Raw genomic sequence first — 24545 nt, forward strand, 5'->3', positions numbered from 1 at the left:
TTAGTTTCAATAAAATGAAACATTCTCAAGTTAAAAATCCTAAACCTCATTAACTGAACTAATTTTGGTCTATTTTAAATACAATGATACAAAATAATATGAGGTGTTTGTTGTAATTTCTTTAGGTTCACTAATTATATTATAGAAAATGAGTGAAAACATTTAAACCAAGGATTCATGAAAATGGGGTCAAGGTCAGATGAAACCACAAAAAATTTACATTGACAAATGACCATGAAATGAGGTCAAGGTCACATCAACCATGCCAGACAAAAAATGTTTACCTTACAAGCATTCCATATATCATTGACCCATTGCTGTATCTGATAAACTGAGAAAACTGTAAAAACTTCACTGTCCAATCTAATGAACCATGAAAATGAGGTCAAAAGTATATGAAACCTGTCAAACAAACATGCACACCTCACAATCATTCCATGCACCTAATGTAACTATCAAGCTTATTGCTCATAGTATCTGATAACAAGCAATACATAGTCCAAACAAGAATGTGTCCTAAGTACACGATTGCCCCACTCGCACTATCATTTTCTATGTTCAGTGGACCGTGAAATTGGGGTAAAATCTCTAATTTGGCATTAAAATTAGAAAGATCATATCATAGGGAACATGTGTACCAAGTTTGAGTCGATTGGACTTCAACTTCATCAAAAACTACCTCGACCAAAAACTTTAACCTGAAGCGGGACAGACGGACGGACGGACGAACGAACGGACGCACAGACCAGAAAACATAATGCCCCTCTACTATCGTAGGTGGGGCATAAAAAGGTTAACATTTCATTTTCTTGGAACAAAATGCTAACTTGATCTATTACTTGTCATGTTGCAATCTATGTAACAAATATCAAATCACTATCTTCAAGCATGATGAAATCATTAATGAGTGTTGAAAACTGATTATTTAAGTTAATTTTGTAAGTCCAAGGATCATGACTCTGCACAAAAATTATCAGAATGGAACAAAATTTCAACTTGATCTGTAACATGTCATGATAATACAATACACCAAATATCAAATCCTAATCTTCAAGCTTGACGAAAAAAAGTGGAAACTGATTTGTCGGACTGAAGGATGGACAGAGACAGACAGATGGACTGCAAACGTAAAGTCCTCTTGGCTTTATCGGCAGAACTAAAATGGAAACAATAAAAACCAGGTCAAGGTCAGAAGAAACCTACCAATCAGATGTGTACTCCTTACTTTCTATCATTACATACACAAAAATTTCAAATTTGTTCTATTTTATGTGGTAATTAGCATTAAGAATAAGTTTCTTAACATTTGGTTGTGGCAAACTTAGGTTCAGAGAACTGAAACCTATTTGTGGACATACAGAAGAACAGATGGACAAGGGTTAAACTTAATTCCCTCTCTGCTCTGACCGGGACATAAAAACCATTTTTTTCAAGCAGTCATTAGACTATGGACATATCACAATGAAACTTTGTAACATAAGGTCTTCTGCCTTCTGAAATAAGCTATATACAAAGTTAATGTCGCTGCCCCAGATAGTAAATCAATACTGTTGTCTATCATAAGGGGATTTTTGTTGCAGGCGAGACAAAACTTTAACCATGCTGAACCAAAATGTTGACAACACTATCAACGGAATCTAGGACTGCTATGTCTCACTTTTGCAACATAAATGACGTAAATAATTAATTTGGCTTTATAGCAAAAAAGAAAAAATTAATTATTTATATGTGTATTAATGATAAAATTCACATATTGACCAATAAATAACCTTTTTAGAATGAATTAAATTAATGCTTAATTTTGGTCACAAAGTTGAAACGTAAATACATAAGACAAATTGTACATATTATATAACATTAAAACAAGAAATATTTAAAGTTTTGTTCCAGATGTAAGTTCCACAGCCTAATTGTCGTATGGTGATTGTATGCAGATCAATGTATACTCCTTTTCTGAAATAGAGAAAAATATATTATTCAGCAATGTGTTTCATAACGTGTATTCTAAATAAATATTTTTTTTTGTAAGATTGTCAGTCTTTAAAATTTCAATAGTCTTTTTTAAATAAAATATTTATTTAATAAATTGAGCAGTGTGTATGTTGTGAGGATTCTTTATACATTTTTACCTCAATTCTAAAGAGTTGAACAACATTGTTCAACTAAATTTATTCACTCTAACAATATTTATTTTAATTAATTATCTTCAGTTTAAAACATCACTGTGTAGTTTCAATAGTGTTTTTTTCTATTAAAATCTTTTCAATCTGTCTTTGGGAGAAAGTGTTTTGAATAGTTTTCTGCATTGCATTACCAGGCCAAAACCCTTAGAGCAACAAAATTGTGCATAAATTCATTTTGTTCATTCATATAAAAGGACTTGTTGGGACTGGGGGAAAAGTTTTATTTTGGGTATTTTTTACTGGTTTCTAAATATAAAGCATTTACAAAAATATATAAAAATGTCTATGAAGGTAGTATCACTATGATTGAAATAAGTGACAATATGAACTTCATCAATCTAAGCATTTCATGCATGATAAGAAATGAGATGAAGTGTTGATCACTGTCTCTTATCTGTAAAATAAGCTGTAGTTGGAATAAGGATAAAAAGAGGAAGAAACACATGTGCGTGCATGAAAAAATATAGAAAAGTGTGTCGTTAAGTATAAATTGTGACATGTGTTTATATAAAAACATTGTTTGTGAGAGTTAGCTGTGAAGTAATTAATTTACAATGTGTATATCTGTAAGCAGTAAGTTTCTGTACTGAGCAAGAAATGTAAGAAAATATGCATGCAATACTATGAAACTAATCAAAATTAACTGCAGGATGATAATCCAAATAAACAATGTCTTAACACAAACTGTTCATATTTTCATAACATCATAAACATGTTAGAAAAGATTCAACAAAACTAAACAAATGGAGAAAACTAAATTGAATTCAAAGAAAACCTCAATTTGCCATCAGTAATAAATCATAAAAAAATAAATGTACATGTAAAATAAGACTTCAAACCAAAATATAACTAAAGAACTAGAATCAATCAAAATAAGGAAAAATTGTTTTCACAGAAAATCAAAACTTAAGGTAACAATTGCCCATTCTCAAAATTGAACTGTCATACAATTTTGCAAGCATCCATTCAAGTACCTTGTATACTTATGGGAAACAACTCTTACACCGCATCAGGATTCTGGATGACAATCAACAAATATTCATTTTCTGTATAAAAAGAGAAATATACATCTAAAGCAATGCTCTCAATTAAATGCATAGTTTTGAAATCATGCATTGTAAAATTTACATTGAATTTCTACATTACTTTTACAACATCTGATATTTTTTTATATCTTTATTTGGTTAATAATATAAATAATTATATAGATCTCATTTATAAGATTTCAATATTTTTTTTTTTGTCTTTAAATGTTTTAATTATTGTTTAAACTTTTTTAAATTTGCATAAACACTATTTATTGTTTTATTAGATGAGTTGTTCAACTCAAGCTTAGCATAGCAGTTTTGATTATCTAGCCTAGCAACCACACAAAGTTTTTAAACACAATTATTAAAGCATGAATTACACACATTAAATTATCATATTTGTTTAAGAGTTGGTTTGGGAGGATGGAAACCCCTTTCTTCTTAGTTTACGCAACTACATTGTAAAATCCCCTTTTTAATATTTCTGGATATACACCTAAATATGTGGAGAATGAAGGGAAACAATAACAAAAGCTAACATTTCTCATGCTAACTAACAACACAATATTGGTAGCAAACTACAAGGTTATGATGTCCAATCTTTAAAACCCAATACAGAGACATTCGTAAATGAGAGCTGAGACCCATAGTCTTTAAGATAGTTATTAATCTCCTGTGAGCTTGGCACAGACAATCGTCTCAGAATTTTACCCCCTTATCATAATAATATATACCTTTATATAACACAAATTTTTTTTTAAAGGTCAGGGGGTGAAGAAATTCGGTTATATGCTGATTTCACGGCTGTCGAAACCCACTAAAACTTGTTGTCGTAAATCTAAATTGATTTATCTTCACAATGGTGTTTAACACGCCTACTAAGATAAATCAATTTAGATTTACAAAATGACAAATTTTAGTGCGGTTGTCAGTCGAGAAATCAACATATAACAAAATTTCGTCACCCCCTCGACCCCTGACATTTTTTAAATTATGAGTTTATTACCTTGTGTTATATAAGGGTATATAGAAATTTTTCTTTCTGAGACCAGTGCCTGTGGAGCTTGGTCATGGTAAGTAAAAGTATCTTATCTGATTAGAGTTAATCATCATGTTAATAAAATTAGTAAAAGCAAAAAACAAAATCAATCTGTGTTATAAATATTGTTAATATTGTTAAAATGTGTATGTGCACACAAATATATATAATAAATATATAATATACATAAGGCTACAAAACCTAAACCAAGAGCACATTTGAAAGCATATAAAACACTAATTTAACTAGCAAAGTTTGTTGTAAGTTGTTAAATTTGTATGTAAAAAAGAGAAAGAAAGTCATGGTTTTTTTGTAAAGCATTAAAGTGGACAAAAACTAGGCTCTGACATGTTATCATGGTTATGAAGCATTTAAAACTTGTGTATAATATCAGAATATTGTCTTTCAAACTAATTAATGTGTGACAAAGACTTTTTTCAAAGTTTTGATAATTCAATTATGCAAATTTTTTTAACCACTGACAAAATACGGTGATTAATGTTTTTTACCTGAATCATCAGAATGATACAATCAATGCAAATATTCAAAAGACTGTTACTATTATCTGTCTTGAAATATCTACTTTAATAGAAACAGACAATGAAAATGATGTTACTAGACTCATTTAATAAAACAATCTAGCTGTACACATACCAGGGGCTACCATAATTTCATGTTTTTTCGATCGTATCCTAAGGAATGTGAGGTCATTCTGTGGATCAATGTCACGGACTGTACTTCTGGCTTTTGATGTCAGTTGTGTGATCAGACCAGCATACTGTACTGTTGTAGAATTATCAAGGGTTGTTCTGATGGGAATACCTGAAAATAGATTAGGTCATACAAACATCTGTAATTCTTTATACAATTTTTTTCAGGTACAAGCAATATGAAACCACATGTTTGTAAATTGATGATCATGAAGAACTTTAACTTGAAAATATTTTTTTCACAGATACCCTATTTATGTAAAAATCTGACTAAATAAAATAATCTGTTAGTAATATGAATATTGAAAGACTTGAAGCCCATTTTAAATGGTAAACGTATACATGGTATAAAACAAAGTCCAGAAATAAATTCAACGAATCAATCACTGATGGTGGTATTCATGGTATTGATGTTTACAGGGTTTTATTTAGCTTTTGGAAAAGATTTACTTAGAATTGTTGAAAATATACTTCATAAGATGCAGGGTAGCAATTCAGTGTTTTTTTTATCATTTGTAATCAAACTTAACAGTTAAAATTTGCAACACATTTCTGGTCTATTATATCTATGAATGAATACAAAAAAATGTGCATTTGACCATCCATTCAACAATGTTAGATATATCTAAGCATCATACCTTCCATATTAACAACAATAGTTCCAATGACCCCACGATGGCCTTGAATTCTCTTTAATGTTTCTTCTACTTCAGACTGAAATATAATAATAAAAGAATGTAAAGATAAATTGGAGGTGAGTTATTTAATGTAGATGTCATATGAAGTACACTTTTAGAAGTTTAGAGATTTCAAAGAAGTTTGGCAAAAACCATGGAGAGCCGTGGATCTAGGGGTTAGTGCATTGGACTAAATGCAAATTTTCCGCCAGATGATATTTCATTCGGTTAAATTTTGCTGATCATATACACAAATTTCTCCATTTCCACACACCTCTCGACGGCTTCAAGAGGTTAGTGGGAATGACGAAAGAAGGGTTCTCCAGGTTAATGGAAGAATCTACCAGTACATACATACATTTTGTACAATACTCGCTAATTGCTATAGCAATGACGGACTTGTTACATGCTTTTCAAATGATGTTATCAAAAATTAAATACATGAACTTTTTCTATATCCATTTTAGGTAATCTTGTTTACAACTTGACATTTGGTTTTACAAGTGCTATGTACATGGTGTAAGAGTTTAAATGTGCATTATTTTTTACAAAAAAAAGTATTGAAATGCAATTCCAAGGATCTGTATACAAATTCTTGATGAGTCATACATCATTACATGGTCGATACTGCTCACCTGTTATCAAAATTGATTTTATATCAAAATCCCTCATGGGTACAAATCAATGTTAAACAACTTTTGGTGAATATGTCCTTAACGGCGAGTTACACTAACGATATACAATCAACATAATTGGATTTTTTTCTCTCTTAACAATAAGAATAAAAAGTGTCAAAAATATGAGTGCAGAATATTTTGTGTTTTTCTCATCTCTTTTCATTTTTTATATCATCTGCAAGTTAAGTTTAATTGATTTAGGAAGATGGATTACTAAATCATCCTAAGTTTAAGATAAAGTGTATGTTATGCTTACCATTTTTGTGTGTGTTGTTTATGTTGTAGACTTGCTTGTGTTGAAAAAGATCTTTCCTTGGTTACAACTTTTGATTTGACATGCGTGAACTTGATTTCCGTTCTAATCACAATATAGCCTCCAAGAAAAAAATTGATTATTTAATGATCTGGTATAGTCTAAAATATGTGTTTAATTTATTGTTCATGTTTATGAATATGAGTGTAACATATGTAATATGCCTTTGTGTTCTCTTTGTACATGTATAAGAAAAAACTATTATTTTTCTACTGTTTTTTATTTACAACTCTACATTCTAGGTACCAGTTAAAAATGACAGGTGCGCGCGAAATTTTAAATCAACATTGTTCTTCTTGTAAGAAACTGGAAATTCTTATTGGAAGTCCTTGGAAGACCTGGGAAGAAATTATGGAATAAATTTTTATTGTAATACTTAACTTGAGGATAGGTATAGATCGAGTCAGAGACATATATATATATATTTACAGATCTAACATTGTTGGGTTGATGTTTAGACGAGTTGTATATATATATTTGAGGAGACGTCAGCTCTAACAAATAAGTCTTTCAGACTTGCTGGTCTCCGAAAAGCTAAGACAGGAGGATTGGGAAAGATCTTGGATAAATAAAAGCTGTACAATTGCAGGATGGTGCAAGTCATGTGGTAACAGACGTTGCCTGACTTGTCAACAAATACTGAATACTCAAACATTCACTTGCCACTCGACTGGGTCTGTGTACACTATATATTGCAATGTAACTTGCAAAACCCAGAATGTTGTATACCTCCTTCAGTGTCGATGTGGCATGCAGTATGTTGGCGAGAGAGAGCAGCCATTTAACAAACGCATGAATGGTCATCGAAGTGACTACACTTGCAAGCCCGACCTACCCGTAAGTCGTCATTTGAGATCACCTGGACACACACAAGCTGATCTCAAAAACCTTACCATCACAATCATAGACCACAACGAGGGTTGGTCGAAGGTCGACAAAGTCGCTCGGGAAAGATTTTGGATAAGAAAGTTACGGACAGTTTCCCCAGAGGGCATAAATGAAAAAAACATAGAACGAGTCCTTCATTTTCCTGTGACCACCTGTTTAAACAACGCCGGATTTAGTACTGGCTTTACAGTTCGAAATTATTTTTAAAAATAACAGTTTAAATTACAGGTTTCCATTGATTCGGGATGATGTATAAGTACGTTGCCACGTTCAATTATTTTACCTCATTATATAAAACTTATTTTTTCAATCATTATTAGACTGCTATTCGTTTGGGAGGCTTAAATATGTAGTTTCTGTTGTAATTGCCCTACCGTTGTCTAATTTATACCATCCTGGATCGGTTAGGACATTTTTGATCTTTTTGTTTGAGGACTGCCCTCAATGCAGTTATAACATCTCAACTGTCACAACCTTTGGCAATCTAGAGTTGTGCCAGTTCACAACGAAAATAACTACTTTCATTTGACATATCTTAGTAATCTTTGCGCCGTGTTTGGAAATTTAAAATTGTATCAGCGTCTGTGGTGTTGGCTTAAATTGTATAAATTCAAGATTTAGAAAAAGTATCTCAGTTTGAATATATTGACATGATTCATTTGACATCGTGCTATTATTGAAGAAGGATATCTGTTATCCGAAATATCTAATATTTGTATATTTTATAGTTATTTAATGGTGATGTTGTACCCTTTTTGACTTGTTATATATATATATATATATACACGTATACAAATCCTTGATGGCGCGTAGCAACCCGTACGCATTTAACGCAGTTGCGTACACATCGAAGATCATCGGCGAAGAATCGAAAATTTGAAAGAAAAAAAAAATGGTAAACCTAGTTAGAATAAAACTAGAGAAATAGAATAAATAAAAAAGTATTATAAAATTATGTTAATAGTCACTTTATAACTATATTTTCTAATTTATTTCATTTTGGAAGATTCAAATAGAAGTAAAATATACAAAAAAGAAGATGTGGTATGATTTCCAATGAGACAACTATCCACAAAAGACCAAAATGACACAGACATTAACAACTATTGGTCACCGTACGGCCTTCAACAATGAGCAAAGCCCATACCGCATAGTCAGCTATAATAGGCCCCGACGGTTCTAAAGACACTGGTGGTAAGCGGTAGTCGTAACTTAAACTTAAAGTTACGACCATCCGAAAATGGGAGACAACTCTAGGGATAAGCACGGCATTTCTTTTCCGATTTTCGTGCAGTAAAAGGTTTATAATGAGCCAAACCGCTTGTCTCATACATACTAATCTTCAGTGCGTTGATATTGGAACAAAATTTAATGCATCAAAACATTCCAATTTTCGCCGGTAAAATAGTCATTAAAAAATACAAGCATGATGGTCGTAACTAAATAGTCCTAAATAAACAAAAATGTTGAGGATATGGTCGTAACTTAAATTTGTGATGTTCGTAACTCTTTATTAAATAAGAACGAATCAGGCAAGCCAAGAGTTTTAAACGTCTCTTATATTATATGAATATATTATATGATATATTTGTGAAGATTTTATTTTTTATTTTTACTTACAACGTATAATATAGCAATTTCAATATGTGTAACACTTATCAATTCAAAATTTTAAAAAGTTTTCAAATATTATTTTTTGGTGAATTTTAATTAAAGTTTGATTTAAAATCAAAATTTTTAAATGTTTTGGACCGAATAAGGCAAGTCAAGAGTTTCAAACGTGTCTTTTATCGTATGAATATATTATATTAAATATTTGTGAAGTTGTTTTCACCAAATAATAAAAACTAAAAGGGGTGAAGTGTGGGAGGTGGTACCTTTAAAGTGCGAAACGGAAAAAATTTGGAACGAATCGAACAAAACAATACAAAATGAAATGAACAGTCATTGTTACTTAAAGTATAATGTATGAAATTAACCAAGAGGCAAATAGTTGTTGGCTTTTTTTTTTTTTTTTAACAAATTGGACATCACATGAAATAACAGTATCCTGTTTTTTCTTCTTCAGATTTTAGATCTATTGAAAAGATAAACTTTTCTAAAAACCATTTGAGGATGTACCTACTAGGTGGATTTTTTTTAAAATATACAATTTAAAATTGATACATTTAATAAATCAAACGAGCATCAAAATAAGTTAAAACATTGATAGATTATGGAGGTCGTTATAGCGAGACTAGATCATACTCGTGAACTTGCGCCCGTACCTGAATTAAAGAACATACGCTTTATTTTAGCCTGGATTTTTAGAAGTCGTATTGTCGTTTGTACGAAGTACATGTATGATTATTACCCGTGGTTACATTAAATCCTGAATACGTCTATTGATACCATGCCAAATTGCCTTCGTTGAAATTATTCAAACATCCCATAGAGCAAATAGCACGGATGATTAATATCACAACCGTGTTTAAGCGACCCGTACATGCAGGTCATAAATTAATTTGTTGAATGAAATCAAATCGGTAACTACTGATGGGTGCCGTAGAAGGTCCCCAGGAGTCTTGAGCGATAATTTCTTGTCATGGGTTGTAATACTGAATCCATGGGATCGCAATGAACCTGGTGTTGGCTTCGGACGTAGGAGGTTGTTGATCTCTATTCTACACTGTTATCCGCTATACACACTGAACTTAAGAATGGAACCAAATACATGTATGAGTAGCTTGTAGCCAGGATAATATTAAAAGATAGATTTTTATGTTTCAACTCAGCGTGCTGGTCTTTCAAAGCTGAATACATTTATACAATATAAACATATAACATACACATTATTTTCACCCTGCAGTGTATGTGATAGTTGCTGCAGTACATTCAGTTTTACCTTTTAATGTTATCCTGGCTACAAACTAGTATTTTAAATTAAAATCAGCGTGTGTAGCAGTGTAAAATATATATCAACGATATTACTACTTTCGAGGTTAACACAATGTTCATTGCGACACCATGGATTCAGTTTTCAATCCGTACCAATGTACCAATACTTTAACGAATATCAATGATATACTGCAATATATGATCGTTATGTAACCGATAAACAAGAATGTGTCTAAAGTACACGAATGCCCCATCTGCACTACCATTTTCTATGTTCAGTGGACCGTGAAAATGGGGTAAAATCTCTAATTTGGCATTAGAATTAGAAGGGTCATATCATAGGGAACATGTGTACTAAGTTTCAAGATGATTGGACTTCAACTTCTGAATCATCAAAAACTACCTCGACCAAAAACTTTAACCAGGAACGGGATAGACGGGCGGACGAACAGACGAACAGACGAACAGACGAACGGACGGTAAGGACATACAAACAGACCAGAAAACGTAATGCCCATATATGGGGCATACAAATAAAGAAAATACGTTAAAAACTCCAAGTATCCTTAGTGCATTTGAGGATCTAATTTCATCTTGAACGACCAAAAACCCAAAGCATGGTACATGTATTAGAAGGCAAATGGTTTAAAAGAACTACTAACGCTGATTAAAAGTTAAAGATGATTGTTCAAAACTGTACGTTCAATAATTTCATCTGCCGACATTGCAGATAATAAAAAGTCGTTTATAAAAAAAAATTAAAAACAAATATGAGGGAATACATGTGTATATAACATTTTTTTGCCTTAACGTACAGTAAAAAATATATCAATACTCAACCCTTGAATAGTTTTCACTGTTACTCCTAACTCATGGGCGTTTGGAATACATCAGAACTGTGTATGTTTGATAATTCTTTAGCTTAATTTCTGCATACCATTATCAGAGTAACAAATATTATTGTGTGTAGCAAGACATATATAAATGACAAATGAGTTTATTACTTTTACTTTTAAAATATACTAATAAAAGTTCGTCCAAATACTAGAGTTACGGTCATCTTTCAAAGTTACCACCGTCTTATGTCGGTTACGACCATCATCCAAAATACTATAGTTGACTTTACGGCCATCACAAATTTTAAGTTACGACCATCATGCTCGAATTTTTGAATGACTACCTTACGAAAATTGGAATGATTTTATGTATCGAATTTGGTTTCAATATCAACGCACTCACGATAAGTGTATATGATACCAGTGGTTTGGCTCAAGTGAACATTTTACTGCACGAAAATCGGAAAAGAAAAACTTATCCCTAGAGTTGTCTCCCATTTTCGGATGGTCGTCACATAAAATCCGCTTACCACCAGTGAAAGAGACCACGGGCAACGAGTCATTCTTCTAATTAGTCTGTGAGGCATGTATAATCTTGCATACGTCGTTTTTTTTTTTTCTAATTTGACGATCAACGCGTTTTCACTTTTTTATTACGCTCGGTCGTGTAGGACGGGTGCCTCGTTCAACGTACCCCTACGATTTAATTATACGTGCCTCGAGATTTACAGTGCTTATTCTCCATGTTCAAAATTTAAAGTGCTTGAACTTCACCTTGCTTGGTAAAAATAAAAGTCTCTGAGTCTCGTTTTAGAAGTTTATAAAAAGAAATCGGAAATAATTTGACTATTTTTCTTGTAGATTTCGGGACTTCAAACGTGTTAATATATTGTTAAAGGTTTCCAAACTATGATGTTATAAACAAGGATTTATACCCGGAAATCTTTAATATACTGCAACGACAGAATGAGCTTTCAGTACCATGAGACGAGAAATTAATGAAAATGAATCATTTATCTGGGCTTGGTCTATTGGACTGATTCAGCGAAAAACAAATTTCAACAGATATAAAATAAAACATATACTAGTATATATAGGGAGTAAGGTAATTCTATTGATGAATGTATTTTCTCAATAAAAACTTGCCATTTAAATTGCACAGTTGGGATTTTGCAATGAATATAGTGGGTTGAGACTGATTATATAGGTAACAATTAAAATATTTATATTATTGGTGGTGGCACTATATACTTTTAATTGTACCTATAGTAATATATAAACAAGCTCTACCCCGCACTACACAGTAGAAGGGTTTTTTTCTCATTTTTTCAAAAAATTATTTATTTTCAAAAGTTGACAAGTTAGTCATGAAAATAAGATTTCTGTGAGCTCATTTTAAGTCCCAGGAAATCGCGAGAATTCAGGATTTTGCACCATTCTCTTCAGAGCTTCCAGACCCCTCGCATTATGACTTTCTTCCCCGGCATAGAGTTCTGAACTGAGAACATAATTATGTTGCCGGTTACTAAGAGTTTGGACTTTAATAAATTGATCCGAGTGTAATATCGAACGAAACTTTTCAGCTTTTTTTTGTGTCAATTTTTTCATTTTTTTTTTTAGGTAAAGCATTAAGTCTTGGCTGCCTGAGTTCGTATACCGTCACTCAGGTATACAGTATACAGGTCAGTGGCGAATCCATGACTTTTTATAAAAAGGGGGGGGCGCTCCCATCATACTTCAGTGATTCCCTAAATAATCAACCAAATTTTTCCCACTAAAAGGAGGACGTGGGCCCCAAGCCCCCTTGATCATCTGTTGGGCCGAACAAAAGTATTCGTCATCTACTCATTTGATTTTTCAAGTACAAACCAGTTATTAAAAGACGAAGAATTCCCTAAAAAACTGAAAATTGTTTATCATAGTGTTTTTAGCTGTTTTTGCTTACACGTAACATATATTTGTCCAATTTAATTTGGTTGAAATAGAATTATTCTATTCTTTATAGCAATTTTTTTAACCAAAAATAATACTTATGCTTATATCATCAGAAAATGAAAACAATCCAACGCCAATAAAAACGACCAAACATCAAGTGCATTGGTAGATGAAAATAAGATTCCTTATATAAACAACAACGAATCTTTCTCTTAAAGTCAAGATTATGAAAATAACCCAAAGTTGTATAAAATCAAATTCCGGTCTTCATATATTAAAACAAGCTTATTAACCTTAGTTTAGTTTAAACATATTTCATTTGCATAACGGTAGCAAAAGGGATTGGACACAAGTTATAACAACATTAGAGACGTCCTCTCCCAATATAAATATAAACACAAAGTACATTAGATAATGGCGAAAAAAGCAACAAAAAAAAAGCATAGTAGTAATGCATGTAATACATACTTCAAACAAAAATTAGAAATAAAAAGAAAAAAAATACAATATAATAAGGAATAATAATGAAACAACTGGACTGGAGTGAAAGATTGTAAAGTAGAAATTTAGAAAGTTAATTGATTGTTTTAAATCTTTGTGTTATTCTGATATAAGATTGTACGGACTCAAAAATGTCTCTGTTTTGCTGAAAAGAAAGGTCTCCGTCACCAGCTAACAGAAGCTCAATGGATATAGCATAACGTTCTAATTTAGAAAACAGTATTTCTCTTGCTTCGTTGTGAAAAGCGCACTCTAAAAAATAGTGTATACTATCCTCAACAGGGTGGCCACAGCTGCATGCCGGACTTGGTTTAATATTAACACGATGTAAATCTGAATTTAAAGAACTGCACATATTTCTCAAACGTGTATGAATGATATTAAGTTTTCTATCCCCACAACTAAAATAGGAAGGTGGCTGTATCAATTTTGACTTCATCTTTCGTTTAAAAATATTTATATTTTTGGACGTACGTATGTCGGGGGTAAGTCTATTCCATTCAATAGTAGTGGATGGGGAAAAGGATTTTCTAGTTATGTCTAGTCTATAACCGGGTACTACATAATTATTACTGTTTCGCAAATCGTAGTTAGATACTTGACTAACAAGCGGGGGCATTAAATCACAGAGATAATCAGGGGCAGTCCCATTATGTAAAGAATAGAACATATTGAGCTTTCTGGATTTTCTTCTGTCCACAAGCAATTGCCAGCCAGTTTCAAAATATATAGCTTCCCGACTAGCAAACACGGGCAACCCAGTTACTAACCTCCCTGCTTCTAACTGAACATGTTCTAAATTGTCGGCTTCTTGTTGAGTACAACCATCCCATAACTCACATGCATATTCCATAACGGGTCTTATAAAAGTTAAATATATACGAGCAAGATAATTTCTATTCAATACATATTTCAATTTTTTAAGAACATTTAATCTTGTGCTTGCACACTTTAAAATATTTTCTATATGTGTATGGAATTTACCATTGGAATCAAAAGTAATCCCTAAGTGTTTATGACAGGAGCCAAATTCTACTAATTGGTTTTGAAATTCTATTTCAATATCATCTGGGGAAGTATGGCAGGAGAATATCATAGCCTTTGTCTTATTAGGGTTAAAATTAATAAGCCAATCTTTAGACCATACTGAAATTTGTTCTAAATCGCTGTTTAAGACTTCCTCTATAGTGTAAGGGTTATTGCTGGAATAAGAAAGAGATGTATCATCAGCAAACAATCGAGTTAGACTTGTCAAATTATCAGCTATGTCATTTACATAAATAAGAAATAGTAGGGGACCTAATACGGAGCCTTGAGGAACTCCTGCATTAGTATTATCAAAAGGCGAATAGGCATTTGAAACAAAAACGCTTTGTTTTCTATTTGAAATATAACTTTCAAACCATTTATATAGATTTCCATCAATACCATACGCTTTTTAACCATGATTGGGATACATTCCTCCGGTTATACCTGTAATAAAAGGGTTAATAAGAGGAATAGATATATAGATTCCAATTTTAATCAACGAATTGTTTAAAGCCGATTAAAGAATTAAGGGCTATAATGTTTACCCGTACATTTTTTCGGCTATTTTTCGTGTGTTTTAATAACTTTCAAAGATCATGTAAATATCTTCTATGAAATTCGTAAAGTTGTTTAAGAATATAGGTAAACAAAGTTAAAAAAAAAGTTACTTCCATGTGTATAAACGACCGTTCTTAATGAGTTGATGCTACTTAAAATAAGAGTCCAGAGTTTGGAATATGTCTGGAATAAAAAGAAATATATACTAGCAATGTCGGGAATAGAGAAGTCGTTGACCAATCGCATATATATCACAAATGAGGGTTTAAGGTAGTTAAATGGACTTCAAATGTACAACTGACATATGGTAGAAAACACATCAACCACAGAAAAAATAGTAATATTTATTAAATCAAAATAACGCTAAAATATTTACAATAAATTCGTAATAACACAATCTATTTTAAACAAAGAAAACACAACAACAATTGATTGGAATGATTTCAGTTTGGACGTATACTTGAACTGCTTTTGCCATGTTTTAATATAATAATGTCAAAAACTGGTCTGCGCACTATTTAAATACTAGAAAGACCTATGGATCATTAGCAATTGCATTAAATCGCCAAAGCATTTACTCACAATAGTACTAGCAGTGGCGGATTAAAGGCCCCTACCCCCCCCCCCCCCCCCCCTTTATGTGGAAAATTTTAGTTGGTTATATAGGGAACCACTGAAGCGTGCAGGACCGTCTCCCTCTTAGGTTGACAGTGGGTCCCCAATTTCTAGATTCGGCTCTGACTAGTTGAAAGTTGATAACTATGATAGTATAATGGCAATCTGTATGCTATATATACACGTATAACGAAATGTCATGTAATTAGATGCACCACAGAAAAAGAGCAAGCTGTGACTGGACTTTTTGTGTTTCCAGTAATATTCGGTTATTATTACATGTATGAAAGAATATTTCAGTCCATGAATGTCAATTTATGATTAAAATGAATTGATCATGATCTAAATACATTTCATTTTGTCTGAAAGCTATGCAGACCTCATGTATGTCAAATTGGAGATATACATAGTTGCCTTTTATAATTGAATGAAAGGAGACGAGAGACATAACGTCGAAACAGCGACCTGACAACACAATAAAGAGAAAAAATACATATCCGACCATACTCTTTATGAGGATTGAAGGCAAACATTAGATGAAAAGTGAGAGAAATTTGCCAAATGCAAATTTATTTGCCCACTTATTGGGTACACACAAACAATTGATATGTATAAGTATATATATGCGGTGTAGATCCAGATTTTGTGATTATGGGTGGCACAGCACTACCAACAAAAGTTTTAAACGAGTTAATAGCCACATAAAACATATTTTTTTACCGATTTAGCAAGGGGCGTGTCGTGTGCATTGTGCCTGCATCCACAGTTGCAGATAAGAACATTCTTATACGACAAAATGTTGAAGGATAAAGTTCCTGAGTTTTTTATCGACATTAAAATTTCAAGAAATATCAAGAAATATCAATACTAAATATCAATTATACAAATAACAGTAATGACATATTAAGATGCTTAAATTAAAGGTAAAAAACAAATAATTGTAAAAAGTATACTGTAGTTTTTTAAAACAATCTTTGAACATTGATCGTTATAATTAATTCAGCTTAAACAAGCTGAGTGTTCTGATGATTACATATTTATGAAAGTCGATTTATCTCTCTTGCATAGCTGTGTACCAAACATTTTATACTCTAATGTTTACATCCTCCTCTTGCACATACTTCATTCAAAACCCTGTGGGCCTCCTTTACCCCCTTCGATGCTGCATGTGCTATAAGCTGATGTGATTCTCTGAAAATAACAAATAGAAAGATACATGACATGCATTGAACTTCGTATAAATATTTTTTTTTCGAAATTATAATAAATTAGGGTCTGGATAGCCGTAGGGAGGGGATAGTTCTGCACTCCCCCCCCCCCCCCCCATTATTGACCATTATTCTCTTTTCTCTAAACTGTAAACCCAACCCATACCATCATAGTTGAATCGGTAGGAATATATCTTTTTTAATGAGCACGCACCATACACCAGTAAAAGTTTATATATTATAGCAAATGCATCAGTAAAAGCTACTTACAAGAAGACTATTGAATCAGTGTTTAGACCTGATCAATAATAAAACATTTTCTTACCCTGGTTTCAGTCCAGTTTTGTAGCCCTTCATGTGACCAATAGCTAAATTATAAGATGCATGTGGATGTCCTTGGTCCGAAGCCTTCCTGTTGGAAAAAAATCATAATATAGTATACCAACAGTATGTTGTTTTATTAAATAAAACGACATGTGTCATACTGGTGGCGTCGTCCTAGTCATATAAATCACGCGATCTATATTCTTTTCGGCCCGATCCAATATTATCAATACGGACTGGCAATGAATCCTGCAATACAGGTAAACATATTGTGCATGTAATTCAGGATTCATGATCATTCATTGCAAGTCCGTATTGGAAAATATTGGCCCTATATTAACATCATTGCCAGTCCGTGTTGGAAATATTGGCCATATATTCACATCATTGCCAGTCCGTATTGGAAATATTGGCCATATATTCACATTTGATGTATGTAATATGTAGCATTCAGAACAAGTTTGTATTTGAAAAGTTGATTTTTTAATAAAAGTGTTATTAAGTGGCTGTTTATGTATTGCACTTGTATAGATTCTCGGTCAGCTGTATTGGCCCTCGACCCTACATGTGACGTATCGAGGCCAATACAGCAAACATTGAATCAATACCAGTGCCAATACAGAAACAGACAGTTAATAACACTATAGTATTCAAATAAAATAATTGGAATATATTAACTGACGGAAGACTAAAAATCAATATCATATAAATGGACCATAATTCGCTTTTAAATTGGTTTACATTTATATAGAGAGAATTGTATTTTCTTTATTGACAATACAGCCACGTTGTCGATATCATACACAACAACCAATCGACGTCTTATAAAAGGACTGCAAAAGAGATTTGGCCGGCTTTACGATCAATAATTCAGCAACAAATTATTTGAGTAACCTTGCTTTGTTAATCATAATCTTAGTTTGAAATGTAAAATCCTTGATTGCATATTTCTATATTTAGGGACGACATCAAAAGTTCAATGTGGGAAAAAAAACTTAATTCACATAGTTTTTTCACTGAGCACCCTCACCCCTTCTGAAATTATTTTGGAGAAAATTAATTGACCAATATAGATAGAGATCTCTGATATCGGTATCCTTTTATTTACATTAATACTGCACTCGTTCTATTTGAGCTGTCAAAATACGTTGACTGGCTCATGAATATTAAAATAGAAGTTGCCAAAATTATATTTAATCATTCATACGACCTCTTCAACTTTTTGTTGTTTCCAATGTATACAACGAAGCGTGGAAAGAATCAAACTTTTTCTTTTATACTTTTTGGAAAAACCTATTTCACTTGTTAATATTTTTTGTTTGCAACCTATAAATCATTATGTTTTATGCTTATTGTTGATTAGTCCATATTCAAACGAACTCGTTCACCATCGATTGCGGGTTTCAAAAGGTAATGTACATTTCATCGTGTTGTATATTTCTCCGCCTGCATGATATGAGGCCTTATAAAAGTGGATTTTTTCCCAATATTTAAATCAAATAAATAACATTAACACATTAAACAACAATTGAAAGTGTTTTCTTAAGATTGCAATATAAAGACAATTATAGTGCATTGACTTGACATATCAACGATATATAAGGATTCGGCCCGAAACGGGGAAAAAGCTCGGCAAAGCCTCGGATTTCCCCGTTTCTAAGACTCGCCCTTATATCGTAGATATGTCAAGTCAATGCACTAGTATTGTTTATATATAAGAGCACGCGTTTAAAATATAGATATGAATTTGAATTAGATTGTTTTGCTTTTTAAAATAAAGCTCACAAACGCAACATTCAATTGTTTATCAAAGAACTGCATTCATAATTTAACAAAACTTTCTAAATATTAATAATGCAAATTCTTTAAAATTTGAAATTTATTTTATAAACATATAAAAATGCAAATAAGTGTCGAAAACATGTTGCCTTCCCCAAATCAAATCTTAAGGATAATTTAAGCATTTTTTTCTAAAAGACCAATAGTATTCATAGATTGAGTGTTGGTGTTTTAACTCCACTTTTAAGCGCATCAAACAATTGGGCTATTTCGGGTTGCTTAAAAAAAACATCGACCTAGGCCTTCGATACGAAAACTGACAATCCTAGTCAATAAAGAACTCACAACCTCAGAACAACTTAGACACTTGGCCATTGAAGACGCTTGACCAATAGTATGCTTCAATTCAGATTATCTTTTTCAACTGATTTGTATAGTTCGTTCTTGTGTTGTACTGTTACAACACTGTCCCAGGTTAACCTAAGTGGAGGGTTGGAATCACGTTTACCTGTTTAACCTGTTTAACCACGCCACATTCATTATGTATGTGCCTGTCCCGAGTCATGAGCTTGAATTCAGTGGTTGTCGTTTGTTTACATATTTGTAATTTTGTTTTTTCGTTCATTTTTTTGTACTTTAATTAGGCCGTTTGTGTTATAGTTTTAATGGTTTGACATTGTCATTTCGGGCCCTTTTATAGCTGACTATGCGGTATGGGCTCATTGTTGAAGTCCGTATGGTGACCTATATATTTATTAATTTCTGTGTAATTTGGGTCTCTAGTGGAGAGTTGTCTCATTGGCAATTATACCACATCTCCTTTTTTATATCTATCTTCTAGCATATACTCGCTGGCCTGCGACCAATTATAGATAATTATTTGGAAAACACACAGTATAAATTTGTATTAACATTTCACATCGAGTAATACTTCCTATATTTATATACCTACTTAAACCATTCCATAGCTTTGCCTTCGTGTTTGTCTACACCTTTCCCTGTTGAAAGAGAAAAAAATATATTAAACGCGAGGCTCTCTGAAGGATAGGTCACTCACCTGGCAACATAGCAGCCATAATTATAATAAAAAAAAATCTCCATTGGTTTTTCTCTCTTATTTCACTGCACATGTTCGTCAATACAAATCGTTAAAAACGTGTTTCAAGGGCGTGATCGGATAATTTTGTTCAAAGGAGGACTTTGGTAGACCATTATCCACTGACCATATTTCTTCTTCAATTTTAACTGTTCCTCGAGCTCTTGAAACAAATGATAAAACCGCAAAGCAAAGGGATAATAACTCTTCGAATCGACAAACGAGTTCTGTAGATCAGATAGTGCTTATAATCTTTTGAATCATATATTTTTGCGCTATACTTATAATTTTCAAGATATCAGCCTACTCAAGTGAAAATTAAAGAAAATACATTTCAGTTTTCAATAATCCTCAATTGTATCATCAGGCGATTTCGTTCCACGGCAAATTTCCGACGGTAGATGTTGAATGTTTGATCCCTATATTTATATATGTTCTATATTAGCAACAGTTGACCATTTCTGTAATTTACATTTTTCATCTAGACATGTTGACGACGGACCGACGGACAGTCGGACGTATAATAACATTTGAAAAATATGACGCTTTTGGTGCAAACAATATTTTTCAAAGGGACACTCCGGAACTTACGAAGACCACGAGCTCATGCTTGAATATAATTTCGACCCATCTGGTTTAAAAAAAGAGGGTGCTTCTTGTTACCACTATCAGAGGATACTCTATCAAAAAGAAGAAAAAAAGCCAAACCCAGTCCTCACAGAAGATAGAATTGTAACGTTCGGCTTTGGTTTATAAATACATGCAACCGTTGTTACTAAGCCGGGAAATGAGATAGTTCATATTTGATATTAAGGGTTTCTTCTTTTGGATGTGCACATTCCATGAGTAATGGACCATTAACTTGGCCGGTCGAGATTGAAAGTGAGGATTGAGATATAACTAAACATGCAAACAATACTTTAATAACCCCGCGATAAATTCAAGTGTGAACCCTCGTCAATTATGTCTTGTACATCATAAAATCCTATTGGTATCTGAAGAATTTGGCGTTGAATGCAAAACTTTGTTAATTTCTATTTAAGTTTATCCACATATATTTTTTTAAGCATTCAAAAGTTTTGATATTGTTGATGATTGTATGAAAGACATGTTTGGGGACCTTTATAGCTTGCTGTTCGGTGCATGTGTGCCAAGGCTCCGTGTTGAAGACCGTACCTTGACCTAGAATGGTTTACCTTTATAATTGTGACTTGCATGGCTGGAGAGTTGTCTCATTGGCACTCATACCACATCTTCCTATAGCTATATATTTTCGTTTATCTCATTAGGTTGTAATATCTTTATCTCCTTTTATCCATATTTATTAATATCTAGAAATTGGTCCATACCATGTAGATATCGTTGTCCGACTTGATGCTGAGCTTGTGGATAACCCAGCCATCCATATGCATAAGTGACATGGAAATGCAGGTGATCGAAATAATAGTATGCATAAAGTGCAAACATTAAAGTCCCAATCACCACCATTGCCTGTAAATAGAAATATTTAAAAAAAAAAAACAAAAAAAAACATCATAAGATATTAAACTCTTGAAAAGGTCAAATTGAGATTGAAACAAAAATACACGGGAACCAAAACATGATTCAAAAGTTTTTAAGACAAGACCAAAAACCTCAAATTAAAGCGAACACGAACCCGTCATATAATCATAATTGGGTTGATTCGATCATGGAAGTAATATTTCAATATTACTTCCATGATTCGATGTAGCCTATATCTATACTATTAAACGAGAAGACCTCATTTTTGGTGTCGCTTCTGCATGTTCTTTCCACAATAATCAACACGCCTCTGTGTCCTATAGGTACAGTGCATAGTCGCATTTGTCATCCATTCATATGATTATTCAGATTGAGTTATTTTAGGAGAAAAACGAGAAAAAAGGCATCCGGGTATTGTCCCGTCATTGAATTTGTACGAAATTTTAAGTCAGATTAGACTTCCGGTTTGCGTTTTTCTGTATACTTTGAACATACATATACTACGAATAAAGTGTATTTTCAGAATTTTATCTGCTATCATTTTCAAGTTTACTATCCACGGCAGTCACAGAGTTTATTAAATAGAGAGGGTCTGTATACTATATCAATGATCACCATGGATCGATTAGTAAACTTAGAATTGAAAGTAAATACGCTTTATTTATATAGTAATGAATGTTCATAATATACAGATAAGCGCTAAAATTATTCATGTGAACTTTTGATACTTTTTCTGAAATTCTCCAGTCATTAAATCTTTTACAAAATTGATTACAAAAAAAAAGAAGATGTGGTATTGAGACAACTCTCCACAAGAGACCAAAATGACACAGAAATTAACAATTATAGGTTACCGTACGGCCTTCAACAAAGAGCAAAGCCAATACCGCATACTCAGCTTCAAAAGGCCCCGAAATGACAATGTAAAACAATGCAAACGAGAAAACTATCGGCCTTATATATGTACAAAAAATGAACGAAAGACAAATATGTAACACATAAACAAACTACAACCACTGAATTACAGGCTCCTTAATTAAATAAATGTTCATAACATACTAAATGTATGTTTATATTGAAATTGATAGAAAACCAAAAATTGGGAACTTTGGAAATAAAGGTGGAGGGTAAAAAAAAACATTTTCCTGTCCCCTATGACTTATGATACTTTTGCTGAAATTCTCCAGTCATTCTGTGTTTAACAAAATTCTTCCAACAACACTTTACATACTGATACTTTAAACTACGCTCTAAATGCCCGCGATTTCGCGGTTGTGTTCTAGTAATTATAAATGCATGAGCTCTCGTATGAATACTTTACGCATGGCTTGATATTAAAGACGTCCTCCCGAGATAACAAATACGTGGATAGAAAATCCTGTTCGGAAACTGTTTTGTGATTGCATTTTATCAAAACAGTGACAAATTCCTTCCTAACCCAGTGGCGGATCCAGGGGGGGGGGGGGGGGGGGGGTCCGGGGGTGCCGATCAATGCATTTGTATCGGGACATATGTTTTGCACCCCCCCCCCCCTTTTGCCCTGGGTGCCCTGGGTTAGCACCCCCCCCCCCCCCCCTTTCGAAAATTCCTGCATCCGCCCCTGTAACCTGTACTCCAGAGGTACTCCTGACTAATGATCTTTTAAAAAGGTTCAGTGGTAGTGCAGAGCAGTGGTACAGGATCCGATTAGATGGAGACCGAGATGCATATGTTTCTTTGTGTGTTATAATATCGGATTAGTGTAATAAAAAAGATAGAGATCGAGCATGGTTGTTGAAAATAGGGAAAATTGTCAGAAATAAGTAAACAATACACTAGCTATGGACATTATTAAATACCTCAATAATTCTAACATAGAGCGGGTCCGGCTTCTTTTTTCTGGCTAAATAAACTTTTCCTCCATATGGTAACGATGGATCCCACTCAGGATCTTCATTTTCTGGTTGAATTAAACGTTGTCTAACTCCAGACGTTCTCAGACTTTCAGCCATGTTTCCTTTAAGTTTCAGCAACAAATTCTTTCAGCGCCATCTATCGATTGTTGTATTAGTTGTCAAGACGACGTCATTCAGGCACCTGTTTTTATTGGAATTTTAATGCACTGATCAATGACAATAAATAACAATGTATAATTTATTTACAATATTATTGATTAGTGGTTTTTGCTCGTTATTTTCATCAGTTTTTTCCTCTACTGCAAAAGTCAATAATTTTATCTTAAAAATATTTAAAGTTAGTCCAAATAATTATGCCGTCACTTTTTGTACGGCTTTTTGATAAAAAAAAAAATAATAAAAAAATAATGGACGCCTTCGTCGTAGGAAGGCGTATAAAACAGCAAAATCAAAAATAGCCTTTCTAGACGCCATTATTTGGACTAATTTAAAAAGTATAACATTGAATATTGAGGGTGTGGATGCGGTTTACATAATGGCCGGTTTGGGGTGGGGAATGGATAAGAAATAAATAATACACAATAATAGGGTGCTTAATAATGACTTTAATGAAAAATATACTGTTTAAGAAAAGAACAATTAACGTCTTGTATATAAATATCAAGTAATTACATTACATATAATATTACATTATTTAAAAAAAAAAACAGTGACATATAGTCTTGAAAATTAATATGAAAAATTATTTTTTAGCTAATGTTTAAATTTTCATCTTATTTTCCTATATTTAATTCTTATTCTTTTTCCAGTTTCAATCCCAGTATAACGATAGTTGAGGGACAGTACATATAAACTGCTATTACATGCTGTCATA

The 24545-nt window shown here is 32.7% G+C and overlaps 2 protein-coding genes across 4 annotated transcripts; both read right to left on the bottom strand.

Annotated features, from left to right (window-relative positions):
• Positions 1 to 1714: 1714 nt before the first annotated feature.
• LOC139523152 (dynein light chain roadblock-type 2) lies at positions 1715 to 6708 on the bottom strand. 3 transcript variants are annotated; one of them, XR_011664566.1, is made up of 5 exons: positions 6571 to 6708; positions 5599 to 5674; positions 4267 to 5072; positions 3158 to 3884; positions 1715 to 1953 (listed from the first exon to the last, which is right to left on the bottom strand). XR_011664566.1 is itself a non-coding variant. In XM_071316955.1 (5 exons), exons 1-4 carry the CDS (start codon positions 6571 to 6573, stop codon positions 3183 to 3185), a joined length of 294 nt encoding a protein of 97 aa, XP_071173056.1. In that variant the 5' UTR covers positions 6574 to 6708; the 3' UTR covers positions 1715 to 1953; positions 3158 to 3182. The 3 variants fall into 3 exon arrangements, 2 of the variants coding, with proteins under 2 accessions (XP_071173056.1, XP_071173057.1); XM_071316955.1 differs by having other exon boundaries at positions 3158 to 3229; positions 4905 to 5072; XM_071316956.1 differs by lacking the exon at positions 3158 to 3884 and having other exon boundaries at positions 4905 to 5072.
• Positions 6709 to 15582: 8874 nt separating this feature from the next.
• On the bottom strand, positions 15583 to 23831 carry LOC139523153 (secretory immunoglobulin A-binding protein EsiB-like). Its single transcript, XM_071316957.1, has 5 exons — positions 23615 to 23831; positions 21623 to 21764; positions 20130 to 20175; positions 17400 to 17486; positions 15583 to 17057 (listed from the first exon to the last, which is right to left on the bottom strand). Exons 1-5 carry the CDS (start codon positions 23765 to 23767, stop codon positions 16958 to 16960), a joined length of 528 nt encoding a protein of 175 aa, XP_071173058.1. The 5' UTR covers positions 23768 to 23831; the 3' UTR covers positions 15583 to 16957.
• Between the last annotated feature and the right edge of the window lie 714 nt (positions 23832 to 24545).

The sequence above is a fragment of the Mytilus edulis genome, chromosome 5, assembly GCF_963676685.1.
Source record: "Mytilus edulis chromosome 5, xbMytEdul2.2, whole genome shotgun sequence".
NCBI lineage: Eukaryota > Metazoa > Mollusca > Bivalvia > Mytilida > Mytilidae > Mytilus > Mytilus edulis.

Excerpts from the sequence above, each read along its gene's own strand:
- LOC139523152 (XM_071316956.1), bottom strand. Across the intron at positions 5,073-5,598 it reads TATTGTTGTTAATATGGAAG|GTATTCCCATCAGAACAACC; the intron begins GTATGATGCTTA and ends ATCTATTTTCAG. Across the intron at positions 1,954-4,904 it reads TGAAATTATGGTAGCCCCTG|AAAAGGAGTATACATTGATC; the intron begins GTATGTGTACAG and ends TCTCTATTTCAG.
- LOC139523153 (XM_071316957.1), bottom strand. The coding sequence starts at position 23,767 with ATGGCTGAAAGTCTGAGAACGTCTGGAGTTAGACAACGTTTAATTCAA. Across the intron at positions 20,176-21,622 it reads CGGACAACGATATCTACATG|GGAAAGGTGTAGACAAACAC; the intron begins GTATGGACCAAT and ends CTCTTTCAACAG. Across the intron at positions 17,487-20,129 it reads AAAGCTATGGAATGGTTTAA|GAAGGCTTCGGACCAAGGAC; the intron begins GTAGGTATATAA and ends TTTTTCCAACAG.